This window comes from Clinocottus analis, unplaced genomic scaffold (genome assembly GCF_023055335.1).
Source record: "Clinocottus analis isolate CAN_PGR_092001 unplaced genomic scaffold, fCliAna1.0.p SCAF_19, whole genome shotgun sequence".
NCBI lineage: Eukaryota > Metazoa > Chordata > Actinopteri > Perciformes > Cottidae > Clinocottus > Clinocottus analis.
Genome location: NW_027175920.1, coordinates 1907577 through 1933502, shown reverse-complemented (window position 1 = coordinate 1933502; position 25926 = coordinate 1907577). Strand labels below are relative to the sequence as shown.

The 25926-nt window shown below is 44.9% G+C and overlaps 2 protein-coding genes across 2 annotated transcripts; one reads left to right on the top strand and one right to left on the bottom strand.

Annotated features, from left to right (window-relative positions):
* Positions 1-1083: 1083 nt before the first annotated feature.
* On the top strand, positions 1084-7912 carry sgca (sarcoglycan, alpha). Its single transcript, XM_068583099.1, has 12 exons — positions 1084-1166; positions 2325-2471; positions 2687-2815; positions 2902-3053; positions 4024-4090; positions 4177-4375; positions 4480-4654; positions 5420-5634; positions 5846-5872; positions 6463-6645; positions 6729-6755; positions 6853-7912. Exons 2-12 carry the CDS (start codon positions 2435-2437, stop codon positions 6857-6859), a joined length of 1218 nt encoding a protein of 405 aa, XP_068439200.1. The 5' UTR covers positions 1084-1166; positions 2325-2434; the 3' UTR covers positions 6860-7912.
* A 411-nt stretch (positions 7913-8323) lies between these two features.
* col1a1b (collagen, type I, alpha 1b) lies at positions 8324-25193 on the bottom strand. Its single transcript, XM_068582526.1, has 51 exons — positions 24994-25193; positions 23163-23357; positions 22638-22663; positions 22418-22453; positions 21688-21780; positions 21308-21376; positions 21153-21197; positions 20984-21037; positions 20678-20731; positions 20441-20494; positions 20260-20313; positions 20102-20155; positions 19952-19996; positions 19788-19841; positions 19636-19680; positions 19477-19530; positions 18643-18741; positions 18512-18556; positions 18319-18417; positions 18050-18103; positions 17846-17953; positions 17438-17491; positions 17157-17255; positions 16978-17031; positions 16764-16862; positions 16613-16666; positions 16461-16514; positions 16306-16359; positions 15993-16046; positions 15818-15862; positions 15590-15688; positions 14937-15044; positions 14340-14447; positions 14089-14142; positions 13903-13956; positions 13692-13799; positions 13364-13417; positions 13201-13254; positions 12941-13102; positions 12725-12832; positions 11993-12100; positions 11816-11869; positions 11574-11681; positions 11429-11482; positions 11225-11332; positions 11036-11089; positions 10797-10904; positions 10404-10689; positions 10127-10317; positions 9791-10033; positions 8324-9670 (listed from the first exon to the last, which is right to left on the bottom strand). Exons 1-51 carry the CDS (start codon positions 25073-25075, stop codon positions 9524-9526), a joined length of 4356 nt encoding a protein of 1451 aa, XP_068438627.1. The 5' UTR covers positions 25076-25193; the 3' UTR covers positions 8324-9523.
* Positions 25194-25926: the final 733 nt, after the last annotated feature.

The window sequence follows — 25926 nt, the reverse complement described above, 5'->3', positions numbered from 1 at the left end:
TGGGTCCTAGTGCTCCTTGTGTTCTGTAGCGTGTGTGTGTGTGTGTGTGTGTGTGTGTGTGTGTGTGTGTGTGTGTGTGTGTGTGTGTGTGTGTGTGTGTGTGTGTGTGTGTGTGTGTGTGTGTACGTGTGTGTGTACGTGTGTGGAGGAGCATATCCGTCTGTTCTGGGCGATTTACTGCACATAATCCTAATTTTCGATGCTTATTAGAAGTGTGTTAGCCATAATGTGTTGGAGTGAGTGATGGGAAGGCCATTGTTTCACTTCTTACTTATGAAATATACTAAATTAATAGAAGTAAAGGAGGTAACTGATATATGGAAATAAGAATAGAGGTCTATCTTAATAACTAATAGTGGTTAATTAATAATAAAAACATATGTGCGTATTGAGAGTACCTGAGTTATCAAGCAAACAGAGAAGTAGTCAAAGTAGCGTAACGAGTTAAAAATGAACTAAAAGTGGTGGTTAAATGGTTGAAATAGCTCAAATTTAAGGAATAATAGTGAAAAAGTGGTGGACAAAGCAGGTGAAGTAACTTTGTCTAAGATAAAGAATAAACAATTGTATTATGTTATATAAAAAATAACAAATAAAGGTTGAAATAAGTCAAAATGAATGTATAGGTTAGATGGTTCAAATTAAAACAGCTCAATGTTGATGTGTAGCTAAATAGAAAGTAAAATGATTGCCCATATGTTGTAAAACACCCGACAAGAGAAATACTTCTTCATATCATATGATAGCAAATCTAATTCTACACAAAATAATAACTCATAACGTGGTTCATTACCCAGCAGCACAGGAAAAGTCTTCTGACACACACACACACACACACACACACACACACACACACACACACACACACACACACACACACACACACACACACACACACACACACACACGCACACACACACGCACACAGTCATTATTACATTTACCACGGTGGCCGTCAGATAACACGACAGGCTTTAGGACCCAGCCACACCTCATCACGTCAAACCTTCGCGGCCAATGACACATTTTGCACTTTCGCAGGACACATTGTTGCTTCCTGCATTCTGCATCTGCGCTGAAAGACACGAAACATGATCACTGACAGAGGGAAGACAAAGCTTTTCCCTTTTGGCTGTTTTCATCTTCCCACGCCGTCTCGCTTTCAGGTATTGCTTTTTAGGGGGGAGGTGATTTCATGTGCAAGGCCACGACACATTCATGCTGCTGTTTCTCACACTGAGCACAACATGAGAGCTTTATTGGCACAACTGTCCCTCCACGTTGTCCGTTATCACGTTGTGTACTTTATCTCACAGCAGTTGAAGGTCTAGTCTGAAGGACACAACTGCAGAAGTGTTGCCTGAAAAGACGGAAGTGCTGTCTGACAGGATGCGCATCACTTTTCAGGAAGGCAGTAGTGACACCTCGCTCGCTTTCACAAGGATCTGCCCTGGTCTTGAGTCAGCTCATAATATAATATATTATCATATAATAAATAGATTTAGAAACAGTTTCCCCACTAGTTCACAACACAAACACTAAATCCTGCAATCTGTAAAAATCATATATTGCAACTTCCTGATTTTTGTCACTTATTTGTGATGTTTTGTGCCTAAATGTTCCTACATGTCGTTATTATCTCCTGTTACGTATACGTTTGTTATTAAGAAAACATATAAAACAGCTTGAATTGAATAAATACATACATTTATAAAGTTAAGGTTACTTTTCACATCTATGCTTCTATTATTTTACGGCATACTTCAATGTCCCTGCACACGTGGGATCAATAAATCATATTTAATTTGATACCTCATAGATACACAATGATTTATATTCAATGTAGCTTATTTTCCCACAATTGTTATGGAAAATGAAAAGGAACATCAAATAATAAAAGTTGAGAAACGACCAGAAATTTCTTCACCTGCATTAATAATGTCGTTATTGATTATTATAAATGTAGAGATTACTTCAGGCCAGTAGTAAAATAAGTTTTATATATACATATATATCATCTTATATCATATATATATATATATATATATATATATATATATATATATATATATATATATATATAAAAATCTTAAAACTGAAGCCATTAGATGAATATATTTAAGTAAATTGTGCAACATTTCCCTCAGAAAGTGTTGCAAAGTCGAAGTATAAAGTATCAGAAGATAGAAATACTGAAGTAAAATACCTAAAAACTATACTATAGTAGTTTCTTTAGACATGAAACAAGTACCATGCCTCTAAAGTACCTCAGTGTGTTGTTTCATATCTCGATATCTTCATTCATCCCACGCTCACGTTCACAGACGCCCCTCCGGATGTTATGAGGTGAGCGAGCTATAAATAGCTCCGCCATGTCTCTGGCGGTGACCGAGCCCCTCTCCGCTTGGCCCTGTCAATCAAAGGCCAAAACAAGATGGCAGGCTGCCGGAGCTGGGTCTTCCTTCTCTCAGGCGAGTTTTATTCCTCAAAACAGTTTGACTTTGTGTGTAACAACGAGTCTGGAAAGCTTTTCAACAACTAATCCGGTGTTACTAACATTTGAGTCCAGGGATTGTAAAACTTAAACTCTCAAGACTTCAACGTCAGAGCTTGTGTGTCACATTCAAGGTTCTGCTTGACAATTCGTAAATATCTTTCTGTGTGTGTGTTTTACACTTTAACACAGTGTGTGTGGCCACTTTCCTGGAGGCCGGCGCAGAGATCAAAGTCACCATTCCTGTGGGGAAGTTCTTCACATACGAGCTGCTGAGAGAGACTTTCCAGAATGACTTTGAACCTTTGTCAAAGCTCTACGGTGAGACTCGTTTATTCCGCCAGAAATCCAAAGAAAACACGCCGTATTCATTCCCCCGTGACGTCTCTCTTCTGCTCTTCATGAAGCCGGCCGCTTGTACGACGACCCCATGATTTTTAAGTGCAATCGGCAGAATTTCCCGGACCTCCCGGAGTGGCTGCGCTTCACCCAGAGGCACCCTTACGACAACGGCTTCCTGTACGGCACGCCGACGTCTCCGGGGAAAAGTATAATAGAGGTGTGTGAAGCGATCATGCAACACTGTTGCCGTGCTGCGCGTGACCTTTGGCTCTGGGTGGATGTTCGTACGGCGCTCTGCTTTTGATAAATGGGCCAAACGAATGAGACAAAGCGGAGGAATGTGCAGCTTTCTGAGGGTGAATGTCGGGTCCTGCTGCCAGAGCCTCGGGAGGAAAAGTCTCTGACGCAGCAGCGAACATTTAGGAAGAAAGACGTCTTTGAAGAAGAGATAAGTGTCACTTTTATCTCAATGAAACAGGATTATAGCTGGAGAACATGTTACATTTGGGACGAAACCTCAGATTACAGCTTCACTTTGAAACACTCATGTTTAAAAAACTACAGTCTTTCTCTTCCTTCTGGAGTCTGAATGACCCATGAGATGCTCTTCTTCTTCTTCTTCTTCTTCTTCTTCTTCTTCTTGTTCTTCTTCTTTTCTTGTTCTCCTACTTCTTGTTCTTCTTGTTCTTAATATTCTACTTCTTCCTTTTTCTTCTTCTTTTCTCTTTTCTTCTTCTTCTTCTTCTTCTTTTTTTTTATGAAGCTAATCAAAAATGTCTATTACAATGTACCAATCTTTCGTCATAATCACAAAAAAATGTTTCCAGACCAGTTATAAGTTATAAAATATATAATTTCACCAATTTAAACATGTAAATACAGCAGAAACAACGACTATAATATTAGTGTACAATGTATGTATTATAATGTAATATAATGTACAGTAGTTTACATCACTGAATAATATTAATACTCTTATGGTCAACAGACATAAAGCCTCACATCAGGTTGTGTCTTCATGATATTTAAATAAAGTTATGTCACAGAAAATCAAACATGCTCAGTGTATGAAGACGGGCTCGAGAAGGCATTGTGGGAAATGTAGGAAAACTAATGCAGAAATAAAATGGAAATAAAAACAAAATTTATAGTTTAATGGCCCAAACGGCCCATTCTTCTCCTGACAGATCTACGCCATCAACAAGCGCAGCTACGAAGCGGCCAGACACATCCTGGTGATCAAAGCCACGGCGGGTACGCTCCACTTCACATCACACCTGCACCTGCAGTTAAACTAAGGGGGCGTGTGCAAACAGTAACCTCCTGGCTGTCACTCACAGAGAAGATGCTGCCCTTCCAAGCCGAGTTCTTCCTCAAGCTGCGGGAGATTGAGAAGGTGCTGCCCCCTTCTGTTCAGGACGAGGTAAAGCAGGACTTACAGAAGCTGTGGGACACGGAGGCCTTGGACATCGTCAACATCAGCAACGCCCTCGACCGAGGCGGCAGGGTGCCGCTCCCTCTGGCGGGACACTTTGAAGGGTAAGCAGAGAGACGGGAGATGTGAGTTTGAACCCCCGGGGGTCACGGCGAGGTCACGGCGAGGTCACGGCGAGGTCACGGACGTCTGTTTTTTTGTGTGCCAGCGTGTACGTGAAGGTGGGGTCGGAGCAGTACTTCTCCGATTGTCTCATGCGGGTGACGACGGAGGAGCATCAGAAGCAGTGCGCGGCGGGGGACAAGGTCAAGGTCAAAGTCCCGGGAGGCTGCAACTTCTGCAACATCCCCAGCAACTGCATCACCTGGTGCAAGACGGAGCTGGTGAGGCCCGGCAACGGAAACGTATACGACGACTTTACATGTGGAATCTCTTAGAAATATGTCTGAAGTTTCTTTACAAGAATATTTAGAGCGTAATACTTAATAAGAGTATATATTTTTTTACCATTTTCTTTTTTTCTTTTGTGAAATCCATCTAATGAGGCCACCAAAGAAGTGAAAGTCCACTTGTCTTCCATCTATTTCGACATTTAATGAAGATAAATTTAGATTATCCCAAATATTGTTGTTTTTTTCTCCCTCAGTTTATGAGAGAAAAATAAGCGACTCAAAAATGTGTCAACTTGTGACGCCGGTTAAAATGTTTTAAACTCAACAAAAACAATTTTCCGATGGTCTTTTTTGAATATTTTAGCATTTCTTAAGGCCTGGAGATGTAAATCCCTCCAGACTTCTCTCTATAATTCACGTTTTGTTGTGCAATACTGAAGAAAACAGTAAAATGCCTCATGGAGCGATCAATAAGACACCTTTTTGGAAAGATTAGGACCTAAAGAATCAGAATCTGCAACAAAAATCACAAAAAACAAAGTATTGTCCTGTTAGGAAGGAGTTTCAGTCAAAAAACTGTGTTGTTTCATTGAAAAATGGAAAAAATTATGTATTTCATGCCAAAAGATTGTCCGAATGGGGCATGCTGGGACTTAAAATGGGCGCAGGAGGATTTTCGCACGGTTTCCTAAAGGTTAGCAGCGTCCAACGTATCCCAACAGCCGTTGACCTTTTTGACCTTCTCCTTCCGGGCAGTTTGATCTGACGAAGCGGGAGCCGGCTCCGCCTCCCCCAGCGGTGGGTTCGGGGATCCTGGAGGACGGCGGCGGCGGCGACTTCGACCCCCCCGAGTCGCCCCCGAGCAGAGACTTCTTCCCGGACTACATCGTGACGGTCATCGTGCCGCTGGTCCTCGCCATCGTGCTCTGCCTGCTGCTGGCCTACATCATGTTCGGCAGGCGGGAGGGAGTGTACGCATCCGCCTTGAAACTACTGACGAGTGAATTAAAGGGTCAGTTCACCCCCTTTCCCCTTGTGGACATCCATGCGGCCGATGCGATGGATTCCTGGTGGGCGCCGGGAGGATGTTAATGGGTGAACTGGCCCTTTAAGAAAATACTCAAAGATCCTGATGAGCTGTGACACAGACGTGACACTTTATTCTTTTCTTTTCATTCATAGTGCGAAGAGGAATGCGAGAACAAATCAGTAAGTACTTTGTTCGCTGTTCTCTGACTGACGCTGTTTCCAAGTACTGCACTTTAGGGACATCTTGAGGTACTTGTACTTCATCTGAGTATTCACGTTCCTCTGGGCTCGTGAGAGTTGACTTGTTGGAGATATTTGGTTCTCACAAGACAGCGACAAAAATCTCAGGATCTTATATAATATACTATAATAATATCATAGTGTAGTATATAAAACAGGATGCAAAGAAGTTAAAATACAATATGCACATAAATGCAGCAGTAATATTTATCTAGAAAGGTAGGTATATATATATATATATATATATATATATATATATATATATATATATATATATATATATATATATATATATATATAAAGAAAATAAAACGGCATTGTGAAGTACATTTTGAGTGATACTGCTGTTTCATGTCAACCAAATACTTGTTTTTCCTTGTTTTTTTAAATATATTTTGAATTTCACATTCATTTTATGCCAAACTATGATGTTTTTCTCAGTTTATTTTTCAAACCAAGAAGTTTTGAAGCATTCATTTGCGTCTCAAAAAGCCGCGTGCTTGACGGTGCGACGCTGCGTCCCGCTGCAGGATTCAGCTGTACCACCACCACACCATTCACGGGAACGCCGACGAGCTGAGGAACATGGCCGCCGCGGAGCGCGCCGCTCGTCCGCCGCTGTCCACGCTGCCCATGTTCAACTGCCGGACCGGGGAGCGAGCTCCGCCGCTGCAGTCGGACAGCCCGAGGATCCCCCTCATCCTGGCCCAGCAGTGAGCACGCACAGATGATCCATCACATATTTCCTGTTATTAGTACTGTTGCGTCACTTCTTTGTATTCTCCTGTCTTCCCAGCGATCCGTACAGCGACACGTTGCCCAGGTAAAGCCGCTGTACTCGACCCGATCCGTAGTTTCGTGGATGGATCCAGGAACGCTGACTCATCGCCTTGTTGTTGTTGGTTTTTTTGTTGTTGCAGGAAATGAAAAGTCGTCCGTGAAGTCCATGGGTCGATATTTGCAGTGAGAGATCGTGTTCTTGTGTCTTCTTTGGGTGCCGTTAGAATACAATAAGAGTGTAGTTTGTCAAATTAATATTTGCCGTTTATGATTTTCCATATTACCCCTTTTTTTTTCTCTACTAATAAAACATATTAAAAACTTACAGTCGTCGTTGATGTTGTCAGCAAAGCCTAAAATATCAAAGGTTTCTTATTTCAGGCACCACATGTCGACCCTCTCTGGGTTTAAAGCAGCGCTAATCAATTTAAAAAGCTTCGCTTTTGCCAGTGACACATTTTAAAACTCAAATCTCAAATCTTTGCTCTCAAAAAATATTTGCTCAAAAAAAAAAACACGCTAAAAAAATTGCTCTAAAAAAACGCTCTCAGAAAAAATATTTTGAGAGCGTTTTCTTTCTTTTTTTTAACTGTATATTTTTTGTTGAGTGCAAAGATTTTTTTTTTTGAGCGCAAAGATTTGGTAATTGAAGTCAGAAAATTTACTTATGAACGAGAGATTTGCTTGCGTAACGAAGACACAAATCTACCTTCACAGGAATGTCCCAGTTAAACACTTACAGCGAGAGCAGAGCTGCAGTTTGTAAAAGCAAGAAACGTATTTTATTTGGAGAGCAGCTGTGATTCTGTAGTGCTCATGTGCAAGTCTTTGCTTGATTGTGATCATTTCACCTCTTCAGACCTTTGAAACCTCATTTCTTCTTTTGCTGAGGCTCAAAGACAAACCAGCAGAGAGCAGTGCAGCAGCAGTTTTACGATCCTTTTGATTCAGCATTGAATTTGTTTTATTTGCATGTTGTTGCGCTCGCCCTCCACCAGGGGTCACCAGTGTATCTACGTCTGATTTGGGAGGTTTGAGGTCGACATGGGATATTTGAAGTGAGAGATCATGTTTTTTTTTTACTTCGTTAGGTGCCATTAGAATAAAATAAGAGTGTAGTTGGTCAAATGGTTCAAATAATTATTTGATTTTCCATATTCCCCCATCGTTCTCTACTAATAAAATGTTTTATAAGCCACAGTCTGCATGGACAACTTCATTATCAGACATTGTAAAAAGGTTTGATGAATGATTGATTTTTGTCTGTCTGCTGCATTTTATACAGTTTTAGCTCCAATTTCTAAAGAAACTTATTAGCATATTTAATTTTTTTTAAAGTAACAATTGTGTGTGTATTGATAAGGAAAAGCCAGGTTGGAGTATTGGATATTGGCTTTGTTTTCACTGCTGCTTAATAGAAATATTCTCAGTGCAACTATTGTGGAACGGTTGATTCCTGAAGCCTATTTTAACTCTATTTCAGTGTGTGATGCTCGGCCTCCTGCTTTCACTCTCTCGCTATGAACATGTGCAATGCAGATGAGGACTGACTCTCCTAACACCTGATTTCAGTTTCACAACAGTTGCAAAAGAGGACAGTGAAAACCCAGCCACTGAGTAGACCACTTCACATGCTTTATTTCAGCACCCAAAATAATTAAAAACATCTCAATGTATTATACATGTACAAAATAAGTACAGAATCTCTGTTTTAAACCATGAAAGTGGGTCTGCTTCAAATTCTTTTTTAAGAAACCCTTCGCGAAAAGACATCAACAAACAACATTAACAACAGGGTGGGAGATGTGTGCTGTTTTTCTTTTCTTTTTGGGGGGCTGGAGAGGCGTTTTTAGTGAAGAGGGAGCAAACAGACAAGAGGGATCAACACTGAACAAATGTGCAGGGACATGATATTGAACCAGAGTCACTTGCTTTTATGTACAAAGACATGATGGCATGCGTTACATCTGCAGTGATCACCTTTGCAGAACACTTAAGAAGAAAACAATTGCCCTGCATAGACAACAAGACAACGAGTCAATTTAGTAGCACCAAAGGTTCTGCAGGCATTAGTGGCAATAATTACAGTATGACGGCGAGGGTTTCACCATCAAACACCAATAACTGGACCTCTTTGAAATGGTAATAGCACCTTTGAATGTTTTTGATTTCCCCACAATAGACTTGTGTAAAAAATTCCCTTTTCGTCTTAAGAAAAAAAAAAAAAGGTTGCGACTTCTTGTGTTGAGGTTTCCATCTACATATTGCAATGGAGGTGAGCCTCTTTTGTTTTTGGGCTCTCTTTTTTTTTTGCTGGTGTCTGAGCAACGTTCAGGTGTTTTCTTTTCTCTTTCTATCCCTCTCAAGAATTTAGAACAAGAAGACACTTTCACACTTTTTACAATTTATTTAACACCAGAAAAATGGTACACATCACTTGTTGTTTTCAATGTCCTTCCGCAGCGGTAGAAAAATGGCAAAAGTGACCTGTGTTTCATTGTGTGTGGATCTTTTCTCTCTCTTTTTTTCTCTCAATCTCCAGGGGGAAATTTTACACAAGCATATATATTATTTTCTTGTTGCCAGTGGAAACAAAAGATTCTTTTTAAAGTGTCCTTGTGGTTGGTTTTGGTTGAAGTAGCAGTCCCAAAAACTTGATTGTAAAAAAACACAAACATCGTCTTCCGTAGAGTGGTTTTAAGCATGTGGACCAATGGCAGCCGAATGAGTTTTGAATGCATAGAAAAAAAGATTTAGAGATGACTGCTAGAAAAAAAAACAACAATGTCATGTCCATATTTCGTTCTTTTTTTACAAGAAGCAAACGGGGCCAACTTCGACGCCAAATTCCTGATCAGGTGCACCAACATCCATAGGAGCAATGTCAATGATGGGCAGGCGGGATGTTTTTGATGTCTTGTAGTCGATGACTGTCTTGCCCCATGAGCCAGTGTGTGACTGCGGAGGAAAAAAGAAGAAAAGGGTCAGAAACTGCTGAAAAATGCTGAAGAAACTGCTAAAAAAACTCTTGTTTCCCCCCCGAAAAGTGTACAAAATATATATTTTTTTAAAACTCACCGTGCAGCCGTCCTCGCTGACGCTGTATGTGAAGCGGCTGTTGCCCTCGGCTCTGATCTCGACGTCGTTGGATCCCTGGAGGAGCACGGCCTTCTTCAGGTTGCCGGTGGCTGAGTCCATGTAGGCGATGCTGTTCTTGCAGTGGTATGTCATGTTCTGAGAGGCCTGGTTGGACATCAGGCGCATGAAGGTCATCTGGATGCTGACGTCCTCGACGTCGGCGCCATCGCTGCCATACTGGAACTGCGTGTGAGAGGGGAGGGAAAGATTTTTTACTGTCACTGGACTCGATTGGCACATATCCTACGATCCAACAGCATCTTTTTGACTTTTTACCTGGAATCCACCGGTCATGGACTCGCTGAACCAGATGTTCTTCTTCTCTCTGATGTTCTTGCTGAGGTACCAGTTCTTCATGGGGATGGTGGACTCGCTGGGGTAGACGCAAGTCTCGCCAGTCTCCATGTTGCAGTGGACCTTGATGGCATCCAGGGTGGAGCCCTGGTTGGGGTCAACCCAGTACAGGTCTGCAACAGAGGAACATAAAACGGTTCAAATCTCGTCCTCGTCTGTCTCTAGAAAAAGCTTCTTTGGGTCTCCGATCTGCGCTCACCGCTCTTCAACTCAGGGTGGGCCATCTTCAGGTCACGGCACATGCGGACTGGGCTCTTCTGGGTACCGTCGGGGCTGCGGATCTTCTCGACGTTGCGGGTCAGGGTCTTGAGGGTGGTGTCCACCTCCATGTCGCGATCGCGGATCATGTTGGGGTCGTCGGCGCGGTAGTGGTGGCTGCCACGGAGGGGATCGGGTGCCTTCTCCTGAAGGGGCTGGCTGACGAAGTCGAATCCACTGCCGGGAGGTCCAGGGGGTCCAGCGGGTCCGGGGGAACCGGGAGGTCCCTGTTTTGGTTGGTGATACAAGACGTTTAGAAACTGCAGACACAGTGGAAGTGTCCGAATGGACATGAGTAGCTGCTTAAAACAAAAAAGATCGTAGCGCAACTTACGGAAGGTCCCATCTCTCCATTGCGACCACGAGGTCCGGGGGGTCCGGTAGGTCCGGGCAGACCGTTCATGCCATCCTTACCAGGGGAGCCATTAGATCCAGAAGGTCCCTATGGAGCAAAAGCCACATGATCACTTAATGGGGGAAAACAATCAATTCATTCTCACTCTCCAAGTACCAGATTGGAAGTGAATACATGTTTTTTGTGTAAATAACAACTAAAAAAACAGATGTACTTACTCTGGGTCCAGCGGGTCCGGAGGCGCCAGCGGGTCCTCTCTCTCCAGAACCACCCTGGAGGCCACGAGAGAAGGTGTGAATATGAAACATGACACATTTAAGAAAGAGAGTTTACATTGCGAAGCGTGAAAAGTTCAAGTTGTTCGTCACTCTACCGCTCGAACATGAATAAGTAAGTGTTTTGCTTACAGATGGGCCGGGCAGACCCTGCATTCCTGTGAATCCTCTGTGTCCCTTGTGTCCTCTCTCTCCGGCCTCACCGGCCTCTCCTCTATCTCCCTTTGCACCAGCGGGGCCCTGCACCACAACAACGAGAGGTCAACAAGCTGAACCGATCAAGACTCAAGCCTAATTTATGTTGTTGGTGCATTATTATGTTCTGATGAAACGTACAGCGGGACCACGGACACCAGCGGGGCCAGCGGGACCGGCATTGCCAGCGTTACCCTAAAATGAAGAGAGGGTGAGAAAAAGGATCGGATCAAATGAATCTGCACCTTTGTCACGTATTTCCAGAAGAAGCTGGACGAAGACTTACAGACTCTCCACGGTCACCAGTCTTGCCAGATGGGCCGGCACTTCCGGGGGCTCCAGGAGCACCAGGAGGTCCAGGGGGTCCGGACATACCGTTCTCACCACGATCTCCCTATAAGGGGGGTAAAATCTCCAGTGAGACAATGCGAGGCGGCGAGATAAAGCTTATTTCTATTGGGAAGCAATGCTGCACTGAAGATGAAATGCTGCTCAGAAGGTTGGGAATCCAGAGGAGAGGTGGGTTACCTTGGGACCAGCGGCTCCATCGCGACCGGGGGCGCCATCGTGACCAGTAGATCCCTGTGGAAGAACAGCGAGGACGGTCAATCGTCAACAATGGCATCGTTAGACACCGAATGCATTAAGAAACGTGCAAGACAACACCCCGCCCTGGCTGTCCGAGGTACTCTACAGGTCCCGTACCTCGCGACCGGTCTCTCCGGAGGCACCGGACAGTCCAGGGGGTCCAGCGGGTCCGGGGGGTCCACGAGCTCCGACGGGTCCAGAAGATCCCTGCTTTCCAGGCTCACCCTGAAGAGAAACAAGAGAGGTCATTTTTCAGGAGAAGCTCATTGGGATTTTGTTTCAGAGATGGTTCAGGAATGCAGAGGTTTTGGTAAGTAGTGTAGTGTAAATAAGAAATGGACAAAGTCACAATGACATCACCCTACGCCATTTTCAACATTTTTGACTGTCGCCATCTTTGTTTATTGGCAACCAGAAGTGACGCGAGAGGGCGGAGCTAAGTGCAAAAGCTAATAAATAAGACATCTTAGGGAGACCAAAAGTCTTGCAAAACAACTACCAGACCGGGCAAGACCGCGCTAGTGACCTGTCAATCACCTTGTAGCCCCACCCTAAAGCATACCCTGCATCATGCTGTATTGAAGAAGACTTGAAACTAGAGAGTGAGACTATAAACTCATGTTTACAATGTTTACTGAGGGAATAAATATAGATAGAAGTAGAGTCATTTTCGAATAGATTTCTGTACAATCAGACTTCTTTTTGAAACCAGAAGAGTCGCCCCCTGATGGCCAGTATTAAGAATGCAGGTTTCTTTTTATCTCCTCGTGATAAAGTCTGAAGTAATGTCATTATCAGTCTATTTTGGCTCAGTTGTTGAGTGTCTACGGGATCATGGTGAATACTTACTCCGGGTCCACCAAGACCGGGGAATCCACGCTCTCCACGCTGTCCGGGGAGACCCACGATACCACGCTGTCCAGAGATACCTTGGGGTCCAGGGCTACCGGCGGTACCCTGCGGAGAAGGACATGCGGCGCTCAGTCAGCAAGATGCATGATGCAAAAACAAACCACCGTGGGACAAAACCCTCGACAGAACATCTATTGCAGGATCATAACTCACGGGAGCTCCATCAGAACCAACAGATCCCTTCTCTCCGGTGAGTCCTGGGGGTCCGGCAGCGCCGACCTCGCCAGGGCGACCGGCGGGTCCGGTCTCACCACGGCCTCCTCTTGCTCCATCTTTGCCAACGGGTCCGACAGCTCCGGGGGGTCCGCCGGATCCCTGAGAGACACGCAGCATGGGGATTCGGGTGAGTGAATGGGGCTGTAGAAACAGTGTACAGGTGTTACTGCTGGTTGGGTGGACTGGGTGACACTTACGGCAGGGCCAGGGGGTCCAACTCTGCCGGCGGGTCCAGGGAAACCAGTAGCACCCTAAGAGACAACAGAGACGGCAGCTTGAAACAGCTCGGATTTCACCATCATCGCCATTAAATGTGGCATCAAATCCTACGACATCCTGCATGTTTGACGGGATACTCACAGGGGGTCCAGCGCCACCACGGGCACCTTTAGGTCCAGAGGGGCCAGCAGGTCCCTGTTAATAGAAAACAATGAGGAAATCATGTTTACAATATGGGAATAAACATAGCCTGCTTCCACTGCACTGTGTAAAGGACTCAGAAGTTCAGTCTGTGAGCGATTAAGGATGCCAAAGTGTTCGACCGAATGATTGAGACAGTCTTTTGTCCCGGCAGCAGTTTACCTTCTGTTAACTCATAACTCATAAAACATATAATAATGAAATAAAAGTAGAGAACTATTAAAGTAAAAGTCAAGAAGTTGCCACAGTCATTGCGTTTTTTTGTTACCTGAGGACCAGAGCCTCCAATGGGTCCGCCGGGTCCGGGAGCACCAGCGTCTCCCTTGGGTCCAGAGTCACCAGACTCTCCCTTGGCTCCAGGCTGACCGTCAGCACCCTGAGGTCGGAGGGCAAGAGAAGAAAGAGCTCAACACGACCGGCTTTTCTCGTGTCCCGGCTATGGGAGATATCCTTTTTGTAAATATGTGTGATTTTCTTACAGGAGATCCAGCGAAACCAGCAGGTCCGGGAGGCCCGTTCTCTCCACGCTCGCCCTGTCAAAGTAACGAAGACACTTCGGTCATGATTGCGCCCTGTTATCACATTGTGCCTATCTTATACTGAAGATGTCTATCCAGTAAAAAAGGTATATGTCTGTTTTCTAGTAATTGATCAGGGATACTCACAGGGGAACCACGAGGACCGGTGGGTCCAGCAACTCCAACGGCACCGCCCTCACCCTAAAAAGAAGAGGTGGAGAGGTCAGCGGTCATCCTAAACATGTATATCTGGAGTCTTTCCACAGAAAACATTGTGCCAATAAACCACATTTAAATAGAAAAGTGTGGAAGAAGGAAGACGCCATTTTATGTTGAAGAACATATGTGCGAAAGAAGATCCGGATAACTGATGTTCGGAGGTTAAAACCTGGTCTCACCTTCTCACCCTGAGCACCATGAGGTCCGGGGACTCCGATAGCACCAGTCATACCACGCACGCCATCTTTGCCACCGGCGCCCTCGCCTCCCTTGGGTCCAGCATCGCCCTGAAGAGAGAAACGTTTGTTAAGCTAAGCTCACATCCTGATTCAGGTGAAAGAAGACACTCGTTTTTATATTTGGTTGATCGATTCAGGCGATTCTTCACTTGCTGACAGACACTTTTGACTAATTATCACCCTGTTTTACACCCTGTCCGCAGCAAAAAAAGTGTTTTCTTTCTTCATATGTGCCTCATTACTGTGCTCTCCCTTCCTGTCTCACAACACAAGTGGTTGATTTTTGCTTTTAAGTTCATAAAAAAGCAGTGTGCCACTTTTTCACCCATAATATCCCATCTTTCAGGTAATTCTAACCCCAAAAATTTACTAAATATCTGAAGACAATGGCCTAAATTCAAACACTTTTCAGGTGGATTTACCCACAATCAGTTATTTCCTCTCCCTTAAGCTCTGTAAATACTACTACAAAGGTTTGCTGTGTGTCATAATACGTATATAGACACAGTAGACATGCAGGACAGGTGTGATACTTACTCTCTCTCCCTTGGCACCAGGCAGACCACCAGATCCACGCTCACCGGGCATCCCCTGCATACCGGGGGATCCCTGACCACCGGGGGCACCACCAGCACCGGGCTCTCCCTGCACACACACACAGAAATATACACATTATCATCTATTGGTCATATTCAATCAGCTGCAGGTGAACCAACAACTGAAATGTGAAACACACAGTGGACAACAATGTGATGTGAGCACACGGTTTCATGTTTTTCGTGTTTGTTGCAACTGAAGGATGTTAGTTAGTAAGGTGTGTTTGATGGAAAACAGAAAACCTGCCCTTTAAATGTAAATATTTGAGGACAGGAGAGTGTGCATGTGTGATTAGTAATGTGAAAGAAAAGAAAAGTCGTGTATGAATATGGATATGTGAAGTTTCATATCCTGAAACTGGCTTCACAGCGCATGTGAATGAGCGTAAACTGTCTTATATGGTGATTCATTCGTATATTGTGTATTACTTCTGACATATTGTGTGCTTTTCAAGAAAAAGGGGGTCTTTTTTGGCACAAAATTAAAAATGACTTGCCGGTATTTTTACTCTTTGTTGATTGACATTACGTTCGATTCTTTTTTTATTTCAATATCACTTTGTGAGCTTGTTTCTTTCTTTTTGTCAAACCTACCTTGGCTCCATCGTTACCGGCGGGTCCGGGAGCACCGCGGCTTCCAGTTGGGCCTGCGATGCCGTTGACACCGCGCTCACCGGGGAAACCTCTGTCTCCCTATAAGGCAGAAGAGGAAGCGACACAAAAAAAGGAGGCTCATGACCAATATCAAGACCCGAGGAACATGTGTTTTCACCGTGGACGAGAGATCGAGCTTTGTGTTTCTGAAACGTAGGATGAACTCACTCTTGGTCCAGATGGGCCAGAAGGTCCAGCATCTCCAGGACCGCCCTGAAGAAAAAGGACAAAAAAAAGAGTAATTTAATCAAGGAATATCTGAAAAACGGCAACGAAGAGTAAGATATCTGGACTCAATCCCCCACTAAATGAAATACACGGCGCATGGCAGTGTGACTCTCACCTGTTCACCAGGCTTGCCAGTCTCACCAGTAGCACCTTGGGGTCCAGGAAGGCCCTGCACAAGGAGGAGAGGTAGATGTCAGGGTTAGAGATGGAGTCCTTACTGAAAAAGCCTGAATCTTCCATGAAGATTCCCGCTTTCTACTTCTTGCATATGTCTTTGATGGTCGTGTTGATGCATAATTCTCCATGTTTACACTCTATTCATTGACAGCTTCATTTGGCAATAATGCATGCTTGGATGTCAGGGTTATAGCAAGTGAGCAATGACCCAGAGGCACGTCAAACACATGGAAAAAAAACCAACGACCTACCTGGAATCCGCTGGGTCCAGCGGGTCCCTGCTCTCCCTTCTCTCCGCTAGGGCCCTGAAAAAAAGGAAGGCAGTGAACCCGGCGATGAGAAACCTGGCGACACTTTTAATGTTGTTTTTTTCGTTGGTTTAAGTTCAGATAGACGAGATACATACAGCGACACCGGAAGATCCGGGAGCACCAACATCACCATCTTTGCCAGGAGCACCCTAGGGAACAAAAGCATGACCAGTTATCAAGTGTTTTTGTGCTTTTTTTGTTGTCAAAAAAGCATTGTTTACGCTTGTTAAAAGCATTGTTTACTTACAATGGGACCAGTAGCACCACTGGGACCTCTCTCGCCGGGCTTGCCAGACTCACCCTGTTAAAAAAAAAGAGCAAATATCAGACTTACATCTACCGTAAAAGGGATTTCCCTCTGAGAAACATTTACGTCTGGAGTCCCTCCGTTCACTCACATTGACTCCCTTGGGTCCGGGGAATCCCATAACTCCAGGCTGTCCTCTGGATCCGACAGATCCAGCGGGTCCAGGGCGTCCATCTTGTCCAGTGGCACCCTAAAAGATCACCGGGAAAAGATTCTCAGAGACTCTCCTACCACGAACGAATGGATCATCAACAAGCTGCAGATCTTCTTTTATTGCATTGGGTACACATTCGGCCAGTACTTACGGAAGGTCCGGCTTTTCCATCAGCTCCGGAGCTTCCAGGGCTACCGGTCACACCCTGCGGTGAGAAAAAGACCATCCGGTGAGTATGAAGACGGACAGCGCTCACATGTTGAGCGTATGCCACGGCGCCGTGAGCTTTAAAGAGAGCTCAACGGATGGGGAATATGTTGCAGATCTTACCTTGGATCCAGGGGCACCAGGAGCACCGGAGCTTCCGGCCTCACCGGTGGCTCCCTGAGCTCCTGCTGGTCCGTTGGCACCGCGCTCACCGGGGGCTCCCTATCAGACAAGCGGAGGCGAGAGTCAAGGGATAGGATGGGAACGAGTGGTTGAAGTTCGTGAGTGACCGAATGACTTCCGGTTCACTGGAAGGATTCATTTCCTTAACAGGTAAACATTTGCTTGTGCCGGTGATGGTATTCCAACCGACGTTTGACAAAACTCATTGGCGAGATGCTCACCTTGCCGCCAGCAGATCCATCAGCACCGGGGAAACCACGGGCACCGGGTCCACCCTGAGAGGAAAAAGAGACGCACAACCATGTCAGTAGCCGCGATGTATTAACCAAGCTACAGTTACTAAAGCCGGACCATGTTCATTAAGGTCCAAAAAAGCATTCTGTACTAATTTCAACCATATGACTAAATGTGATCACTACACCACATTATCCATCGTGAATCCCCTTGGGAATTTAGCATACTGTGAATGTGCAGAAGTCTTTCTAAGAACACTTATTAACATGAGCAGCATGCAATACAAGTTATGGGGAGATGTTCTTCCTCGCGGTGATAAAAGTGTGTCGTTCTTTCTCAAGTGCCTCGACGGTATCCGACTGAGGTTTGGACGTGTGAAAGAAGAAGCAACGTACGCGCTCTCCGGCAGGTCCGCGGGGTCCACCACCGCCGGGCTCTCCACGTCCACCTCGCTTGCCTTCCTCACCGGAGTTGCCGGGAAGTCCCTGAATTCCAGCGGGGCCCTGGAAATATATTTAAAAAAATAAAAAAAGGTTATTAGAAAACACTCATCCCTTCAAAACATACAGAATGGTTCATTAAGAAATTGTGAAACTTACAGGCTCTCCCTTGGTACCGGGCTCTCCCTTAGGTCCAGGAAGTCCATGATCACCCTGTGAACACACACACACACACATTTAATGTTTCTTTCAATCTCTGTTACATTGAAAAAGAATGTGCTTTAAAACCATGATATATGTTTTGCGATTATTTCAGATTTTACACACATGGCGCTGTGTTCTTTACACTGTGTGTTACGGGAGACCCTGGAATAATCTCATACAGTGGTTATGGGGGTAAGAACCAAAAATTTCTCAGCACTACTCACGTTGTTTCCCTTGGGACCAGGAGCGCCGACGGCTCCCTGAGCTCCACCAGGACCGCGAGTGCCGGGAAGGCCAGGAGCGCCAGCAATACCGGAAGCACCCTGTAGGGGTTTGGAGAGTCGAGGGGTCAGAAAAAGGTCACACGCAGGATTTAAGCGGCATCAACGTGATCCCACGTGGGTGCGATATACTTACAGGAGAACCCTTAGCGCCGGCGGAGCCATCAGATCCGGGGGCGCCCTGTTGAGAGAGGAAGTGTTTAACAGTGTTTTTGCATTTTGCTTTCTCAAGGGTTTGACATTATGCAGTCCTGGTTCTCGACTCACAGCAGGTCCAGCGGCTCCGGATGGTCCGGGGTTACCAGCCTCTCCACGAGCTCCCTGGGGTCCCTCGTTTCCACGGCCTCCTGCAACACCGGTCTCTCCCTGTAGGGGGAAGCAAAAATGTCTTAGAAAAACCTGCAACCTAAATATCGTACGTTTCTAAACACATCAATTATAAATCACAACATATTTTGTCTTGGCGCGTCAACGTCAAACTTAAATATACAATTAAATGACATTTTAATTCAGTGATAGTCTGTTGTCCGAGTTTATTGATACTCATTTACAGTCGAAATAAAAAACCTTGCACTTTGATTGTGAAGTACAAATAAAGAGAGGAAATAGTCACCACCTTAATCTTTAAATTGGCTCATTGCATGTATGTGTAGCATGGTTTTCTGAAAATATGCCACAATATATAATAGAGAGGAGGGATGCAGCAGCATGAAGCTGCTGTGGCGGGTCTGCTGATGCCATCTGGTGGCAACAGTGTTCACCTTGGAGACGCAATTATGACTTTTTCTGTCTTTTACGGCACGCTGACTTCATGGTTGATGGTGTAAAGTGAAGACATGTGGAATACCAACAAATCCCACAGAAGTGGAGGGACGGGGGTTTATTCTGACTGTTAATGTCCCCAAATGTGGTCAAATAATAATAACTTCATTGACTTTATTCATGTAGCACATTGGAAAAAAAGAGTTGCGCTTTGACAGACAAAAAGCGAGGCAGTATAACAACGGAAAAGCCGAATGAAAGCGAGACAAACATATAAAACAATAAAACCAAAAAACAATCTGATGCATCGCGTATGAAAACATGTTTTGGGAGGCTTACTTTAGCACCAGCACCACCGGGGAATCCAGGGGCACCGGAAGGTCCAGTAGGTCCCTGAGAAATAAAAATAAAAATAGATAAGTTAGCGAAATCTGATGGAACGCTAATTACATTGCATCGAAAAACCCTTGTGATATGACCTTATCTAGAAATACTTACAGGGGGTCCAGCAGCGCCGGTGTTGCCATCATTACCACGAGCACCCTGCAGAGCGAGAGGAGATCAGATTGAAGGGATTTGCAGGCCTCATATTTGCATGCACTCAAATCGTATGTGTGTCTTATTAGCAGGGGAGGAATAGCAGCGCTTACAGAAGCACCGGGAGGTCCGGGGCGACCTCTCTCACCGGGAAGACCGCGAGCACCCTAGAGAAAAGAGCGCAGGACAATATTAGCTCGGCATTAATATTAATCCCATTTTTTTTTCCTCGATGTGAATAAGTGTGATGTCCTGAGATGAGATGGGAAAAACGTACCATGGCGCCGGGGATACCGTTATCACCAGATGCTCCAGACTCTCCCTGTAGACGGACGCAGAAGGGATTTAGTTCAGGGTGAAGTTTCGGTTGAATTCATGTTAAAAATGCTTGTGTGTTTTCGGCAAACGGCGCATCCTGCAGGCCTACCTTGGGTCCGGCGGGTCCGGCGTCTCCCTTAGATCCATCCAGACCGCTGAATCCCTGTGCACAAGATCAATCACGGTCGGTCACCTCTTTCGTGATTGTCTCAAAACTGCGATTGTTTTTGTTTGTTTGTTGTATATTTTGTTGTAATCAATGCTCACTCTGTGTCCCTTGATGCCGGGAAGGCCGGGGGTTCCTGGGAATCCACGAGCTCCCTGCGGGAGGAAATCAAGAGTTATGATAACGTCCTGTAATGCACAACCAGACGGTTTGAACATGAACTTGGAGCAATCTTTTTTTGGGGGGCCGACCGACTCTCGACCTTTGCCCCCAATCGCTCACCTGAGGGCCAGCGGCTCCACGCTCTCCGGGTCGACCGGCTTTGCCGGGCTCACCCTGTCGAAGACACACAGAGAGGTAAGTAAGTCTCCTTCAGGCAAGTTATACTATATATATATATATATATATATATATATATATATATATATATATATATATATATATATATATATATATATATATATATATAACTGGATGTGTAGTCTTTCCTCGGGTGGAAATGATCAATAAATCACTCACATCATCTCCGTTCTTTCCGGGGGGACCAGCGGGACCACGAGATCCCATGGCACCCTAATTAAACAAGAATAAAAATATGAATTTGCAACAAATTTAATATTGTGAATGTGTTAATATCCACTGTCATTGACTAGGGGTATTTGCAATTGGTGCGTGTCAGTGATTACAACAGGAAGTAGAACACAGGAAGTGACATGTTCTCACTAGCAAATTTTTTTTTTTAAATTGGAATTGTGCAGATTTCTGGGTTTTTCTCACAAATAAGGGGAAACATTATGTATTTAGTATGACATTGGTTATACTCACAGAGGCTCCGGGCTCACCGGGCTCACCGGGGGGTCCGTTGAAACCCTGAGGACCCTGATGGACAACGAGAACAACGGATATTTAGCCCGACGTCGTCTTTAACGCGAATGCATTCGCCGCAGACGTCACACATCTGTGGCAAGCAGCTCGGTTTAAATCTTTTACTTACGGAGGATCCGGGGGGTCCGGGAGGACCACGAGGACCCATGGAACCCTGTTGATGAACACGAGATGGAAAAAAACATTAGATTCTCGTTCAGATTTAGTCCAAACAGGAGCTTTAGCAACAGAGGTAGATGGAGAGAGAGAGCAACGGCTTCATACCATTGGGCCAGGCTGAGCTGGGCCGCTGGATTTGGAGTGGTCGACGTAGCTCATCTGAGGAGAGAAGTTCTGAAGAAGAAGAAGATGAAGAGTGAGATTAGTCACTGATCTTAAAGAGTTAACGTAGCACATGAATCACACGCGTGTAAAGGTTCTATCTCAGCAGAGGAGCAATACATTTGATCCTTTTGCTCAAATATTAAGGCGAAATGTCATAAACCGGTCTAATCGACCCGAGATATTCTGCATTTTCCCCCCCAGACCTAAAACCAGAGGCTCTAAACATCCCTAGTTTCATCTAAACTGAGTCGAGTCATCTGTGATGAAGGTTCATTTCTTTCTTAAAAACTTCCTGGATGTCGGGACATGGAGGTACTCACTCCGCCAAGGCCAGGGGGGCCGGGGGGGCCGGGGGGGCCGGGGAAACCGGGCTGTCCATCCAGGCCATCGTTGCCGGGAGGACCAGCTGGACCCTGTAGAGGAAGTAAGGAGAGACAGTCGGTTAGCAATATTCTTCACTGGTTTTAATTTTAAAAAAATGATTTCCTGCCTTGCAGACCTGGTAAACGAGGCTTTTCTATGAAGTTATTGTTTGTATTAGCGAATTACTGTAAAGCAATGCTGCTTTTGGATCACGCCTCGTTCTCAAAAAAGCCTGAAAATGTGTTAAATTCCAAGTTGTGCTTTCCACAATTATCATAAATGTCAATAGTAATCCATCAATTCCCGTTATTTGACCTTTTCAACTTTTGATGACCTGTTGACCTTGTGACCTAATTATTAAAGGTCATCAAGAACAATAACGTCACAGCAGGCTAAACAGCATTTAGAGGAGTGTGCATGGACTCATGAAAAGATTTAACGCCACTGTGTTTATTCTGTGTCTTCAGAAATATTAAAAAATTCTGAAAATAAACCGCACACAGCAACAATGCATGATTTGTACTGAATAAGTTCATATTTCCCCCCCAAAAAACAGCCCAGCACAGCAGGGACACATTGTCCGTCTGCATTTGTAAATGAAAATAATCAAACTCAAGGAAATGAATATTCGTTTTTGTCCTTTTATGCAATAGTTATTAGACAAAGGCCCGTAGTGAGTGAACCTACCTTGTCTCCCTTGGGGCCAACAGCTCCTTTTGTTGGCTATGGACAGACAGAGACATGAGGATAAGCCACACAGCAGTGTTTCATCCTGAGTTTGAGAGGTGCAGCATCTAACATACGAGCAGGTGTACTGACTGACTTCACCAGGCCATGCATGTCCAAAGAGAGACATGTATTATAATCACACAGATGTGAAAAGATTAAATATTAAAGGGCGAAGTACCTCAATCTCTCCTGGAACCTGGGGTCCTACAGAAGCAACGAAGGGAAAAGAAAACGTCAACACCTCTTGGACATTTAGAAGAGACACATCCATAACTTAAACAAAAATAATGTTCAATGTCGAAGTAGCAGAATCCAGACAAACATGCATTTTTTATTGGATTCTTAATGTTTTTCCATCGTGGAAAAAGGAGTTAAAATACACGACGTGAGTGTTGTTTTGCACCCTGCAGCGTCACCGCACGGGAAGGCCCGTCGGGTAAATGACATAAACCAGGATTCCCCCAAAAGAGCAGCTCAAAATCCTCAGTTAAAAGAAAGCATATTGAACATAAAACGAACAAAAAAGGTAAATCCAGCGTGATTCTCTTTTGAAAATCCTCGGGAGAGCAGGCACGGGCTTAGGGCCTCGAGTCCATCGGGCGGTCACAGGTGAGGTGGGAGGCGCTAGGTGGCGCCACGAAGCTAATTGAAACCACAGAATTGGTGAAAGGGGAAAGGTGGGGGGAGGATGAAGGCGAAGTACCATCGACGTCGGGGCAGATAGGGCAACACTCTCCGTCTGGGATGATGGGGTCGGCGCAGTCGGACGTGTCCTCGCAGATCACCTCGTCGCACATGACGGTCCCGCTGTCGCAGACGCAGATCTGGCAGGGCTCCGGTTTCCATACGTCCTTGTCGTTGTAGAACTGTCCGTCTAACGTGCAGCTGCCGAATGGGCCTGAGAGGAGAGAAGACGCGGTGAGCTTTGGAATCGACGAAGAAGAAAGAGAGGCCGACATCATGATGAATGAGGTTTGGCATCATAATCTGAACAGAAACCTGCACGTGTGCATCCTATGGGAACCAGAAGTGGCCATAAGCTCAGATCAGACACCTGATTATGTCTGCAAAGCAACATAATATTCAGTAAAAATGGTTATTTATGAATTTCCCCATGTAGACCTGGTTGTTCTTTCAGTTTTAAGACTTTTTTTCTTCTTCAAAACTTCATCAAGATGCAGAAAAAGTCCTAGAAACACACTTTTAGTGAGTCTTTTTAAAGTAAATCTCATGTTTAGTGAGTGATTATCAGCAGGTGTATAGTTTTTAAGTATAACACTAGTGTCCATAAACAGGTTGAAGGTATTTGGACCTGGTGAGAAGTTCTCATCATGCAACACGACAAATGGAGCAAAAGTCACAATTCAACATTTCTAAACGGACGTAATTCAAGACTTTCTACTCAAAAAAAACCTCTGAGTGGAAAGTTCCAGTGGGCCTAATCACTTTAAAGGCTGGCGGATGTGTGTGGTTGGGGCCTTTGGAGGTGGGAGGACCGAGGGTTTGGAGGACGGCTGCACAGTTCCAGTGTTGGCCACCGAGCGGCGCTGTTCACCTCCAAAACGAGACCTTCCGCACCCTTCTCTCTCTCTTTCCTTCTCTCTCTCTCTGCCTGGTGATTAATTGACGTCTAGACTTTTTTTCACTGTCGACGTCAGACTGAGGCGATTTTTCCATTGTCTTTTTTTCTTCTCCAACTAACAAACCAAGTTTTTACCAAAATGGATAATTATGTTGTGTGAGTCAGTGTGACTTTCGTTTGAAGCTTTTGTGCACAAGTTTAACCTTAAAACTGGTTAAAAGTCTCCACTTTTTAGGGGTTGGTCCCCCTAAAAACCTTGCTCACTTTGTGATGCCTTAATGTTAAAACTACTGAGAAAAAAACATCGAGGTGCTTAAAAAGTCTGCAGACATTGTTGGCACGCCTGGGATGCGATTTTGCTCCAAATGGCAAAAACGACTAAACTGCTAAATGCATTAAGACTTCCTCAAAAAGGGTTTTCCATTCTCTAATTTGTTTTCTGTTCGTGCTTTTTGCTTCGACTTCTCTCTGAACTTTATGTGCTGTCACTGTGCATCAGAGAAAGTGCAGCTGCTCCCCTCAAGGTTTGAGGGAGAGCAGCTCTCCGTGCGCTCCGACGCGCAGGCAAGCGAGTGCATGCGCGTCAGTGAGAGCAGCAAACCATAGGGGAAAAAAGCGTTATATAGGCTCCTTTACGATTCCAGATACCCCCCAAACCACACACACACACACACACACACACACACACACACACACACACACACACACACACACACACACACACACACACACACACACACACACACACACACACACACACACACACACACACAAAAGCACCAAAACGCCTCGCTATGCAACATCTCCCACTCTCATGCGCACTGGAAGACGTTCAGATCCAGCAAACTGCTCAGCATCCTTTGCGGGCTCTCCAACATCCCGAGGCTGCCACAGTGACAGTCCCCCCACCTCCAAAAACAACCCAAAGGCAATGTGTGAAAAGGATACTTACTATCATCCTCTCCTTGACCTCTGGCCAAAAGCACTGTTGCGCTCAGCAACAGCGCTAACCGAATATCCACAAAGCTGAACATGTCTAAATATTAGACATGTAAATTCTTTGAGATAGAAGGGGGAATCCTTTTCGTCTCCTCAGACACCACTCATACAGGGTAGGGTCCGGTGTGTGTAACTCCAAATCCAGACCCTAGCAGAAACTCCCTACTGCCTAAACAAATGAGTTAGCTTGGCTTTTATATGCCCGAACTTTTTTGGGGGGGGGAGGTCCCGTGCGCATCAGATAACTTGTGCATGTTCTAGTCACGGAGTCCCTCCTTCACCAGAGAGGAGGGAGGCCCGTCTTCAAACATGTCAAACAAGTTCACGTTTCAGCCTCAAACGTGGACGATGAGGTGCAGGCAACATTTACGCGCCGGCTCGCCGCCGTTCAGACGTGTTTTGCTCCTCTTCTGCTTCACCGTGGACTTTCTGAATTGAGGCTCTTTTTTGTCTTTTCGGTCTTTAACCTGATATATTGTGTCGCTGAGCTGATTGTCAATGGTCTGGGATGCTGAATAGTTTCATTTAGATCTTAGCCTTAATCACCAGACCCTAATTTATCAAGAATATGCTCAGCAGCTGAGGACTGGATTGATTTCAGTTGGACAGGAAGTTATTTTTCCTTAAATGTCTTAAATTTGACGATAACTTGGGCTCAGTGGTTTCTTTAAAGAGGAAGGAATGGGGTCAGGAAGATGTCTTCCGTGCGCACTTTACGCACGGAGAAGCAAACCAGATGGACACTGAAATATTGCCAAGATAATTTAAAGTAATTAAATGCTTCTGTTATTTATGGAGATGTTATTAGGGATTACAAAAAATGTTTTTTTTTTACATATTTGTTTTATTCTGGACCTATTCACCTTTTGAGTATCAAGCACCTGCA